We start from the raw sequence: 13,616 nt of genomic DNA on the forward strand, positions 1-13,616 counted from the left end.
TTTCACCTCGTCTTTAAATAGAATCTATCACACTGAAATAGGCCATACAGTCCAAGTAGTCCGTGTCAGTGTTATGCTTCGGTTCAGCTTTCTCCCAGTTTATGAACTATTCTCCACTGTGCCATACATTCCTTTATGGTCTTCTTCATATATCAAGCCTTTCTGCGGCACAGTGGCTCAGTGGTTAGCACTGCTGCCTTATAGCGCGAGGGACCCGGGTTTGATTCCAGCCTCGGGTGACTGTCTGTATGGAGTTTGCACATTCTTCAGTGTATGCATGGGTTTACTCTGGGTGCTCCAGTTTCCTCTCACAGTCCAAAGATGTGCAGATTAGGTGGACTGGCCATACTAAATTGCCCATAGTGTTCAGGGATGTGTAGGTTAGGTGCATTAGTCAGGGGTAAATATAGGATAATAGGATAGGGGAATGGGTCTGGGTGATTTACTCTTCTGAGGGTCAGTGTGGACTTGTTGGGCCAAAGGGCCTGTTTCCACACTGTAGGGATTCTATGATTCTTAAATGTAGCAATGCCAGTTGTTTTGATCAATCCAAGTAGCAGGAATTAGGGGAGGAAACTGCCTTGTGGTATTCTTACTGGACTATTAATCCAGTGATGCAGGTAATGTCCTGCAATCTCACAACAGCAAATTTGAATTCAATAAAAATTTGAAATTAAGAGCCTATGACCATGAAACCATTGTTAAATGTCAGGAAAACCCACCTGGCTCACTAATGCCCCTTAGAGAAGGAAGCTGCCATCCTTACCTAGTCTGGCCTACATGTGACTCCAGAGCCACAGCAATGTGGTTGACTCTTGAACTGCCCTCTAGGCAATTAGGGAGGGCAATAAATGCCGGCCTAGCCACCAACACTCTCATCTTGTGAATTAATAAAAAAATGTTTTTTCACCTCCGCTCTTGTGTTGGCCTGGAAATGGGACAAGTGCTATTTCTTCTGATATGCATTTTCTTGTAAAATTTTCAGAAAATCCATTTTTTGTCTTCTGCAGAATCGATAGACTGGATTCTTTGACTTGAGTTTTTGCATGTGAATGAGTTCAGTAGTGGGAACCTGGTTCTTAGCTGTTCATGTTTGTTCCAAAGGCAACTGCCCATATAAATTAGCAGCTGTATCCACTCATTGTAGGATTTTGGGGAGGTACTTGTCAGAAACCAGAAGTGTGCAGTTTAGACCTTATGAAAACAGATTTGAACCTGGAAGTTCATTTGGATAACCAGGATATCCTCTCACAGAGGGAAGGCACTCTTTTGGATGTGGTTCCAGGTTACTTTTATGAGATGTCAAGTGCTCCTTGGGAGAGGTAAAGCTCCATTTGGAGAGGTCAAGTGCACGTGGGGACTGTTAAACATTGAAAGAAATGCATGTAAGATGTACATAAACACACTGAAACTGTCAAGGTTTTCAGAGAACTGTGAAGGTATGAAAGAACTCTTAACAACTCATTTGAACTGTCAAAAGTTTTCAATGAATGTAGTTTTTATCTGCCTACTAAAAAAATGTGCAGTTTTGCTACTCTGTTGCTATGCTCACATATGGCTAAGGGCTATAATTATACGACTTGCATTGCAACCTAACATTATCACAGTGTGGTGCCTGTTAAGTGAACACTTTAATTGTCAGCTGCAATTGGTTATAGAATAGAAATATTTGTTTTCATTATAGAATAAGTACCAAGTGAAGTGTTTGTTTCCATAATAGATTAACTGAAGAAATTTTGATATATTGAATACATTTTAATCACTTAGTACTTGTTTTAAATTGTAACTTCATTTATAATCACAGCACTTAATTTTTTGACAGCATTGCTTCTGGGATCTGCCCAAGGTCAATACTAGTTCGGCTGGAATGGTGGGGTCATGGGAAAAGAATGGTAAGGGCCTATGTCGGCATGACTTGGCTGTAAATCAGCATGGATCTAAAGGAAGATGGGATGAATGGGACTATGAGTTTGCATCAGGGGTATGAGTGGTCATGGGGATGAGTGGAGGAGCATAGAGTAACATGAAGGCAATGAGGAGTTATGTGGTTAGGATTAGAATTATGAGGGGTTATGAAGCAAACTTCCTTCTCAGCTTCATGGCCACGCAACTGCTGGGAGGTTCCATGCATTCCAATTGGTATGGTGATGCATTAACTTCCTTCTATATAAGGGACTGCCATACTCAGAGACAGTGAGGACTGCCGATGCTGCAAAGTCAGAGTCGATAAAATATGAAGCTGAAAAAAGCAGCATCAAAAGAGCAGGAGAGTCAACATTTCGGGCAGGACCCTTCATCAGGATTGGGGAGGGGGAAGGGGGCTGAGAAATAAATAGAGGGAGGGGGTGGGGATGGTGATAGGTGGATGCAGGTAGGAGGTAATTGAGATTGGTCAGCGGGAAGGATGGAGCGGGTAGTGGGAAGATAGATGGATAGGTTAGGTCAGGTCAGAGGGGTGGGGTAGGGTGGAGAGTGAGGGCTGGATCTGGGGTGAGTTGGGGGATGGGAAGATTTGGAAGCTGGTGAATTCTATGTTGAGGCCATAAGGTTGTAAGCTCCCAAGGCAGAAGATGAGGTGTTCTTCCTTTCACCTTGGAGGTCCTCACAGAAGGAAATAACATTTCAGGGAACATTGGTATGAGGTGACATAGGTTGGCATGAGGGGTAACACTGGAAGCATTTTTTGTTTTAAACATATTTTTCAAAAATACCATCAACATGGTGCCTGTGCAACAAGACCAGCCTTGTGTCTAGCTTGCCTCTGCACCCAGCAGCCTTAACTCTCATTCTAATGTCACCCAGTCTAACTTTCGGCCACCCTGGAACAAATCAGACCTTCCAGGCCACTTTTTCTCTGGTTTGGGATGTCCTGACTCTGTCCTGCTAATTCAGAAGTGAAAATAAGCCTCACTATTTGAACTTGAAAGTCTGATGCAAGTAGCCAAGTTGAGGAAGGGTTGGAGGATGTCACTCCCAACTCAAAAATAAAAGGGCAAGTGTCCTCCTGAGCTGCTTCTGCAGTACGCTTGCTCAAGTTACAGCAGGAGTCTGCAAGGGACACCACAAATTGCTGGTTTGGGTTCTTCCTAAAATTAGACTCACATTTCATGATTACCCATCTATTTTGCATCCTGGAAAAAAGACAGGAGTTTTAAAAAATGCTTATTGGCTTCTCACTTGCTATTGGAAATCATCTACTTGCAACAGATAAACCCTTCCAACCCTCTTGGTGTATATTTCCACCTAAATGTTTGTAAAGCAATGGACAATTTGAAACAATGTTTAAAAATAGCAATTAGATTAAATTCAAAAAGTTGCACATAATTAATAAATGAAATGAAAGACAAACATACATGAATAAAGTTGAACTCCCTCCAATTCAATGAACTGCTGACTGAAGGGATAGATGTAACTGCCAGCAATGAGAGAAGACCCAGACTCATAATTCCAAAGGAAATATACATTTCCATTCTCCATACCTCCTCTTCATTCCAGGAATTTTCAATGTTGATGTGAACCTATGAAACAATCACAATAAGTCCCTCAGATCAATTCAGACATTTATTTTCAAACCACCCACTTTAATCAAAGCTTGTAAATTCATAAAACTCTCAACACAGATGACATAAATTAGCTTCACCACTGGACATCTAACAATTAATAATTAAATCAGTGCTAAGATCATAAATTACATATTTTTTATACAAACAGAATAATTTGCAAGACACTATAGGAATAATACTTCATATCACAAGGTAAACAATACATAACACCTGGTTTATTGTGTCTTCTTATTTTACTGTACTTTAAAGTATGTTAATACATGAGAAGTAGAGATAATTCTGAAGAAAGTGATGAAATATTGGGTAAGCACAAGACTAAATTGGAACAGAAAACACTTGATTTCAAATTATATGCCCTGTGGGCACTGAATTGTTATGAACTATATTCCAGGCAAAACAACGGCTTGTCATTTGGATTGCAAAATTTAATTTCATTCTGTTCCTATTTCTAGCACCATGGGTGAGTTAATGTATGAAATGGCAACCACACTAAGCATTCTTATTGTGGCATGGGCACTAAGAATGTATGGTATAAACATGCAGAGTCAGCAGATGATGACGTCAATCAGCATATAATACTGAGTTAATGTCAGCCGTGCCCTTATCAACCACAATGCTCCAGCTAATGCTATTTCACATTCACATGTTGCTGGTCAGCCATTCAGCAACAGGAGTGATCACCAGTAGCCCCAAACTGAACGCTTATTTAAAGGTACTATTTGAAGGGAGTATCAATGGGTTAGTTGCTGGTTAATTTATTCTAGCTGCTGCTGTGTTTTGCCTGCAACCAACTTTGGTTGGTAAAGTCGACAAGTCAATGTGTTGAGGCTTACCTGTTATTTGAGTGGTTCAGAGTTTTCAGAATCCTTAGTACACAGCATAACATTGAGATTGAGGAGAAGCAGGACAAGTTGCTTAAACAAGGTGGAGGAGAGGAGAGTAACAGCTCTCAGCAGGAGGCCATGTGTACCGAACATCTTCAGGAAGTAGATCTCAATATCAACCTTAGCAATGAGTAGTATGTGCAATGTCTTCATTTTACAAATGGATGCCCACTGAAATCTGCCACTTGGCGTTAGGTGATGGACTGTTCCAGGATGTTTCAAGGCTGGAGCAGGCAACATTTCTAATATTTCTGCCTACTGCTCTTTAAGGGAGGTCACCGACAAGCTGTAGCCAGAGTCAGAGTAGGGGCAGTGTGCAAGTAGCTTTGCCAGGTTAGTGGGCTTGGCACTGGTACAGCACCTTAAGTTGTGGGTAAGGCACTTTACAAATATGAGCTATATAAGATTGTTACGTGTCTGAATTATTTAAAAATTTCTTGAGTCTGCCTCATAAAAGGCCTGGTAATAACATGGTTGTTAAGGATGAAAAGAAAACCCTGTTTGCTCGCTGGAAAGAGGATGTAATGTATTTGTACTTCAAGACAATGGCATCAAAATCTGTGTTCAGAGTGGTTAGAAAGCTATTGTCTAATGTCCCAGGAAGGTGTTGAGAATATGGGCTGTAAATAGCTTTAAATTGTCCATTTGTTTCTGATATAGAGAATAATTGGGCTCTCAGGGATAGCTAATTAGCTTTACTGCCTGGATACAAGGTTCCTGTGATTTGCATTGCCATAGAATTTTGAAAGGGATGGTGTTTCCAAGACATTCCTGAAACTCTCAGACATTGACAGTTGGCCAGAAATTAGGAGAGGAAATAACCATAGGCTGAAAGTCTCTACAATACACTCTGCAGAACAAAAATGCGGCTTACAAAGAAGACAACATTTGTGATAAGTTGCAATGAAACTGGAGGTATCACTGGGCTTGCAGTAAAGGGGGAATCACAAAGAAAAACCCTCACCATGAATGATAGTTCTGAGGTTAAAAGTTAGCAGACTGTGAAAGCAAAGGAACAGAAGTAAGAACTGGCAACTATGAATCACTTTGAACTGGGTCCAGGAAAATCCAACGTCTGCCTAAAGAATACTGTATACCTGTGAATTGTGTTTTTTTCAGTGTTGCATTAAAAGTGAAAGGGGAAATTGGAAATTTCTGTTCTGCTATTTAAAATACAAGCTGCCCAGTAAAATAAAGCTTCATTTTTCGAATGGTATAATAAAAATCATTAAACATGAAATCTGAACATGTCATCTTATCAGACTCTAGATTAGAGTGGTACTGGAAAAGCGCAGCAGTTCAGGCAGCATCCGAGGAGCAGGAAAATCGATGTTTTGGGCAAAAGTCCTTCATCAGGAATAGAGGCAGGGAGCCTGCAGGGTGGAGAGATAAATGAGAGGAGGGTGGGGTGGGGAAAAAGTACCACAGAGCATCATTTTATCAGTTGTCAATTGGAAGTTAGAAATTTTTTTTTAAAGTTATTGGTCGGTGACAAGGATCATAACAACATCAAAATGTGGAAATGAATCTCAACCACTAAGGGTTCAATTTCCTGAATGTCCAGTTGGTATCTGATCAGGCCCAGCACAAGATACAGGTGAATGCCTTGTATCCTGGTGGCAGTCATGAACCTTCATTACTCACTAGTTTGTGGTGCCACTTTCCAGAAAGGCTTAACTGACTGTGGTTTGGGTGAATCTAATTCTAATTCCACATACAACATTTTCACATCTTGTTTTGCTTGTTACATTCCAGTACTCTCTAAATTGAAATATATAAATAAAATTCACAACAATCACTCCAAACCAATGTAACAAAAAAATCCATCCAATATTCCACACAATAGCCAAATTAGTATACTGTCTTCACACTTGGATTGTGATTATATTTGTCAGTCCTGATGCTCTTATGCAATGCTATCCCAGTGGCTATAGCACTGCTGCTGTTGAAGGCTACTAACTTTCAGTGATGATTTGGAGGTGCCAGTGTTGGACTGGGTGGACAAAGTTAAAAATCACACAACACCAGGTTATAGTCCAACAGATTTATTTGGAAGCACTAGCTTTTGAAGCACTGCTCCTTGTGACAACCACCTGATGAAGGAGCAGTGCTTCGAAAGCTAGTGCTTCCAAGTAAACCTGTTGAACTATAACCTGGTGTTGTGTGATTTTTAACTTTGACTTTCAGTAAGGGAGACTTGCAGGACAACCCAAGAAGCTCTGGTCCTAGAAATCTTGGCTTGAGACTGGAATATATTTATTCACTCTCCTCCTTCTTTCTTAAATAATGGGATTATATCTGCTAATTTCTAATCAGCAGGAACCTTTCCACAGTCTATAGACTCCATCATTCCATCCAGTTTCTCTATTGTTAATTCCTTCAACATTCTGGGATGAAGCTCATGTGGTTCAAGCCATGTAGTTCAACTCTCAAATCAGCTTTTTTTTAAAGTTCCATGGTGTATAACTCTATAATCCTAAAGTCTTTTAGTTCCTAGTTGTGAGTCTTTTCATTGCATTTTTTGTTAAAACGTTTGTAATTACTTTGATAAAGGCAGATACAAAGTAACTGTTTCATGTCTCTGCATTTATCTGTTCGCCAGTATAAAGGTTCGTGACTCATTTTAATGGACCAATATTTGTCCTTATTAATTGTGTTCTTTTCATGTATCGATGGAAGCTTTTACAGTCAACCTTTTTTTTGCTAGCTAGCATTCATATTGTGTTTTCCTTTTCTCTGTCAGTTTCTTGGTTGTCCTTTTCTGGTTCCTAAACTGCTTCCAATAATTCAGGCTTACCATTATATCTGGTATTTTTATAAGCCACATCCTTTGATCCAATCTTTCCCTCCTGTTTTGTGCCTCAGAGATTTGTTCTATTTCGTATTTTTTTTAAAAAATATTAACCATTGTCTGGTCCTAGACCAAATTTTTCATGTATTTTCCTCAATTTACCATAATCAGCTTGCCTTTCATACCATCATAGTTTCTTTCGTTCAAATTTAAGATCTGACTTTCAGAATGAATTATGTCACATTCAAATTAAATGCACCATTATATCTCATTATGATCACTATTTCCCAAAATACTCCTGCTCAGTAATCTTTAGCCTTTTCTCATTACATAACACTAACTCCAAAACTGCCTGATTCCTAAATACTTGCTCAGACCTCTGTGCCAGACAACCATTTCACACACAGTCCATTAATTCATCCTCCACAGTCATTGCGCTGACTTGGTCAACTCAATCTATATGCAAATTGATGTCACCCATTGTTACTAGTTTACTCATGCTATATACATCTCTAATTTCCTGATGTATGACATGCCCTACATTAGCATAATGGGTTGAAGGTGTATAAACAGTTCCTAGCAATGTTTGCTTCTCCTTGCTGTTTTTGGTTATCCCAAACTTACTCTGCAGCTTGATCCTTCAAATTAAAATTCTCTCTTTCTACCTCTTATTAGGGGTAATACTCTGCCTCCTTTACCTTTTTGCTTATCAATCCTAGATGTAGAATATCAAATGAACATAGGTTCAACTGTTCAAATATTCTAAATAAGACAACCTCCTTGTCTCTCGATTAGTTGAGTAAGCCTGCTCCAAATGCAATTGTGTCCTTCGTTAAATACAGAGACCAAAACTATTTTGGCTTTACACCACTGCAGCAAAGCATCCCTGCTTTTGTATTCCATTTCCTTTGCAATAAGCAACATTATTTCATTGGCTATAGTTGCACATCAAGTTTCTGTGAGTCATGTACTAGGAACATGTGTTCACTGGTACATCAGAGTTTTGCAATCTCTTTCCATTTAAAAAGTACTTTCTTTTGCTAAATTTCTTGCCAAATTGACACTTTCTGACATTATACTCCACCAAGTAAATTTTTGCTCATTCATTTAACTTATCTATATCTCTTTGCAGTGCCTATATTATGATAACAGAGACACTATAAATGGCTTCATTGGTCAGGATTGGGGCTGACAGAATTATCCCAAGTTCTCACTTCTGCTAGAAAGTGCCAAGGTGTGGATGTTGGCTAAGCACAATAATGATCTCAGCTGTAGTACTTCCAGTGGTTAAACATAGCTTATGCCACAATTTTTCACAGTGAACTTCACAAAAGCATGAGTTTTCCATTTGTCTGGGCCAAGTATTTGAGAACACGCTGTTCAAAATATTGTGTTTCACGCTGTGCTCTGCATTGGGGCGGCACAGTGGCTCAGTGGTTAGCACTGCTGCCTCTCAGCGTCAGGGACCCAGGTTGATTCCAGCCTTGGGTGACTGTCTGTATGCAGTTTGCACATTCTCTCCGTGTTTGCGTGAGTTTCCTCGGGGTTCTCCGGTTTCCTCCCACAGTCCAAAGATGTGCAGGTTTGGTGGATTGGTCATGCTAAATTGCCCATAGTGTTAGGTGCATTAGTTAGGGGTGAATGTAGGGGAATGGGTCTGGGTGGGTTGCTCTTCAGAGGATCGGTGTGGACTTGTTGGGCCGAAGGGCCTGTTTCCACACTGTAGGGAATCTAATCTAATTGGATTGTTTTTTTCATTTTGCATTGGAACATGTAAGATCCTAGATAAGCTTATACAGTTAATTTTGAGAAATAAGTCTTTCCCAAGATGGAAGAGTCAGGAATGATACCCAGGTTATTGCTTGGTTAAGATTATTCAGCAATTCCTGGGGGGTCAAGCTTGGCCTCTGCCTAAAGTTGATGCAAATAAATGAAGTTATTAAGTGGTATGAGAATGAATTATTCTAGTTTCCCATCTCATTTTCCCCTATCCTTGTTGAGCAGCCCCAATGTAGAGATGCTGAGAATAGAAAACATTGTTAACCAGTTTCCAGATTCTCTGTGAACTGTGTGCCAGCTGTGGCCAGGTGTGCCAGCTGAAAATGAAGCATCAACTGTGTGCCAGCTGTGGCCAGGTGTGCCAGCTGAAAATGAAGCATCAAAAGTTACACTTCCATATTTTTGGTACTTCTGGCCCAGGACATTTTCAGCTGAGTTTGAAATCTACTGGTTTACAATTTCTGTCCACAGCTAGGAAGTCTTGGTCACACAGTCAGATTCAGGTTTGCAGAACTGCAGCTGCTCTTTTCTTTGCTGGGCCTAAAAAGAGAGTAGTGAAGGCAGAGAATAGGCAAAAGGGGAGTGGAGGTTTGTGAACATATTTTCACTTGGTCGCCTTATGGCTTGTGAGAGCTTGTTTAAAACAGTGGAATCAATGGACTGGGAATTGGCCAGCTAACATGTTGACCACAGCAGATTAATGATCCAGGGCCAGCTTGAAAGCAGGAAAGATGGTAACATCATCTCAGGAAATGAAGGGAAGAAATAAGGTAAATAACATAGGCTTTTAAGAAGAAGCTAGGCTCAGATTATTTGCTTTACCTGTTGATAAGCCATATTGAGGAAGAAGTATCGTTCTGAGCGACGCATTGGAAGGCAGAGACTGTAGATGGTGTGAACTGAGGCAAAAAAGAAACTCAAAAGCCCCAACTGCTTACGACACTGCAGCCAATGTTCCAGCCAGGGAGGAAAACGACGATATTTAGTTCCAGAATTCAGCTGGAAAGCAGATGCCAACAAACCTGCCAAGTATACAAGTGAGAGGAGAGTAATCGCAACCACAGGCAAGGTCTTGTTCACCATTTCAATTGGAATTTTATAGAAGTCACTCTGTTTGTTCTTCACATAGGGGTGAACAATGTCTCGGATGAATGAATATATATAGAAGAATATGGATAAGCCAATTGCCACAAGCACGGGGCCTTTCCAGAGGGTAAAGAGATGAAGGGGCATGTTTTCAATCTCCTTTGCTGAAGCCAATGTTCCCATATCAACTGGGGTAAAGTCCAGCTGCCGAACAAGTTCAATGATCTGCTGCCGGGCTTCCACCACATTGCTGCAAATGTAAATCTGATAGACAACAGACAATTAAAAAAAGTATCAATGCTTTTGAAGGCAACATTTTTTTAACATAATCATTAAACACAAACTTATTTTTGTGCTGACCTATTGCAAGCTAAAATAAAATTTTAGATTCTTAAATCAAGAATCACAGTAACCAAGTCACTTTACCACAATCTTCTTTATAAACAAAACAAAGAGAAAATATAACAACAACTTCACGTATTTTAAAAATATTAAGAGATTTTGTTCCATTCTTAATTATAGAAGACTTTTGATCAGAAAAGAAAGACCTAACTTTAGGAAATGGAACTGAATTTATCTGGCAAAAAATCAACGAATTGTAACATGGAATGCAACCTTCTGTTCTCGCTGCCTGTGAACCAGATTTATAGTAGGGATGGTGGTTAACCTGAATCGACCACTTTCCCATCTCCACCATAATTAATGTCTGGACAGGAACGCCTATGATCAACATTCCTACTTGTTGCCAATTGAAGTACTTTAATTACCATTCTGTCAGACTACTCTTCAACATTAGTGAGCTGATGCAAGAGTTCAATGACAGTGCTTTCAAATGACACTTCCAAAGATGTAACTTGCTCACTGATGCTCAGTTTGAATACGACCACACCAATTGGCTCCTGACCTCATCACAGCCTTGGTCCGAATATGAACAAAAGGGGTTGAATTCTAGAAGTGAAATGACAGTGACTGTTCCAGTCATTAAGGTAGCTTTTGACTGAGTGTGGTATCAAGGGTCCTTTGCAAAATTGGAGTCAATGGGCATCAAGGGGCAAACCTTCTGCTGACTAGAGTCATACCTGGCACAATGGAAGGTGATTGTGGCTGCTGGAGGTCAGTCATCTCAGCTCCAGGATATCTCTGCAGGAGTTCCTCAGGTTAGTCATGTAGGTCCAATCATCTTCAGCTGCTTCATCCATCAACTTCTCTCCATCATAAGGTCAGAAGTGGGGATCTTTTACTGATGATTACATAATATTCAGCACTTCCGTGGGTTGGGGGGCATATCATGGTGGCTTTTTGCTAAATTTCTATTCCACAATGTAATGTGAAGATTTTGGTTGCAAACTTTACAGTTGGATAAAGTTATATACTACAGAGCTCCATATTGTAGCACTAATGACCTCCTTCAGAAACTCCATGGCACATTGTGTCAGGGCAATAACATAAATTAAATAACATCAATTAAAATTAAATTTTTTGATATTTCCCACAGGTCATTTGTTCATGCATCCTACATAGATATCACTGTTTTGAGAGTCCTTGAGGCCTGACTTTAAATGTGAAGGTAACATGGGAGAGCACAAATGCAGTATTGTTAGCAAGCTCAGCAAGAACTACAACCTCCAGCGGCTACCACACACAGCCTCCAGAGGAAGGAGCAGCCGGTGAAGATCTCCGAAGAAGGTAGAGGAGACGAGTTAACTCCATATCTACAGACCTTACTATTATTTTCTACAGTTCTTGGAAAGACAATGCGGCTGCTAGTTGGGTGCCCCAGGCCACGATTATTGAACTGTGCGATCTACTGGAGGAGGTCTTGTGTTCAAAAGGATGGGATGGCAATTCCAGCGGCTATCACATCACAACTACCTTGAAGTTTTATGCAAACGGCTTGTTCTAAGGAGTAACTGGAGAACTGTGCAGCGTCCCCAATTCTTGACACATAAATGCATCTGAGATGTTATTGAAGATATTTTCTCCAGATCACAACTATTCATATCCATCTCCCATGACAAGGGGAGTCAATCAGCTTGGGCAGCAGGATTCTCAACCATCTCTGGTTTTCCTTCGGTGCAGAGCATTATCATCTGTACCCATGTTATTTTGACAGTGCCCTATCATTGACCTGCATCTCCTTGTCAATGGAAAAGTCTTCCACTTCATCAATGCTCAAGTTATATATGCCCATTAATGCCAGGTTTTGGGTTTAGGCACTAGATATCCTGAGTGCTGCAATGGTATTTATATACTAGGCAGTTCACCAGTTTATGTTTCCTTCAAGATCTTTGGAGCATACAGGAATGGCTGCTGGGAGACAAGGCTTTCCCTGTTCAAAAGCAGAATGAGAACCTTAACGGGAGAGACCTTCAAGAGCGCATAGCAGACAATGCATCATTGAGCCCAAGAGGTAAGAGAGAACCTAATTAAATCCACTTCCAGGATGAATAGCCAGGTTTCAATCTTATTTAATTGTGTTAATATGGCAAGCAGCCCCTGCTTAGTACAAACAACACGTGGATCTTGCTTTTGTTGCAGTCTCTCACCTTTTCTGTTGCTTAACAAATATTTCACGATCCATCTGAGTGTGCACTTCATATCTTTGAACCTACTTTCAAGCTTCCACACATTACAAGTCCTACTGACCATTACGGAAAGAGCAGCAGTGCATCAGTACAGTAACATTATTAGTGCCAAGTTTAGGTAGTTTTTAATGCTTCAGTTAACATATCTATCTTAGTTTGCAGGAAAATCTCTCATGATATCTAGCAGGTTGAATATAATACCAAGGTATTTTCTTTTGACCCTTCCACTATCGGCTAGCCTTCATAGTTTCAGACGGAACACAGATTGCTAGATTGCCCGACAGCTGGAGTTGAGAGAAGCAACTTTGTGCAGCTTTTTTTAGCAGATCACTGCGTTATTAGGGAGATGGACATGTGAGTTCATTGTACATCTTCTAGCCTTGAATGACAGTGTGCTCCCTTAAAAAGATGATGGACAGAATGGAATTTTCCCTCCAGTGGTGTATGTAATTATCACTGATTCCGTACACTCCTTGATATGATGGGGGTAAGCATGGAATGATGTATGCCAAGCCCTAGTACAATAATTGCATATTGTGTTTGCCTCAGTGTCCACCTTAAATGCAGCACCTTGGCTGCAGTCACTAACATCACAGCTCAAGGATACCTTCGTCTGAGGCTATCTGCTGTCAAGGAGTTGGTTGCTTGTCAGTTGCTAAATAGAGTCATAGAGATGTGCAGCACGGAAACAGACCCTTTGGTGCAACTCGTCCATGCCGACCAGATATCCCAACCTAAAGTAGTCCCACCTGCCAGCACCCGGCCTATATCCCTCTCAATCCTTCCTATTCATATACCCATCCGGATGCCTTTTAAATGCTGCAATTGTACCAGCCTCCACCACTTCCTCTGGCAGCTCATTCCATACACGCACCACCCTCTGCCTGTGCTTGGCCAGTACAAATTCTTTCATCCTTATCATGTCTGA

General features: G+C 40.6%; 1 protein-coding gene across 12 annotated transcripts in view; it reads right to left on the minus strand.

The window, feature by feature from the left end:
- The window catches only part of steap2 (STEAP family member 2, metalloreductase), a 65,134-nt gene that overhangs the window by 17,227 nt on the left and 34,291 nt on the right, over window positions 1–13,616 (minus strand). For all 12 annotated transcript variants that reach the window (XR_006311722.1, XR_006311723.1, XM_043690368.1 and 9 more), the window contains 2 exons: window positions 9,840–10,367; window positions 3,354–3,518 (listed from right to left, as the gene is read on the minus strand). Coding sequence is in view for 10 of the 12 variants with exons in the window: in XM_043690368.1 (XP_043546303.1) it covers window positions 3,354–3,518; window positions 9,840–10,367 (693 nt within the window). In the remaining 2 variants the exon portion in view is untranslated. The remainder of the gene's footprint in view (window positions 1–3,353; window positions 3,519–9,839; window positions 10,368–13,616) is intronic.

Source organism: Chiloscyllium plagiosum, chromosome 5 (assembly GCF_004010195.1).
Source record: "Chiloscyllium plagiosum isolate BGI_BamShark_2017 chromosome 5, ASM401019v2, whole genome shotgun sequence".
In the NCBI taxonomy this organism is placed as follows: Eukaryota; Metazoa; Chordata; class Chondrichthyes; order Orectolobiformes; family Hemiscylliidae; genus Chiloscyllium; species Chiloscyllium plagiosum.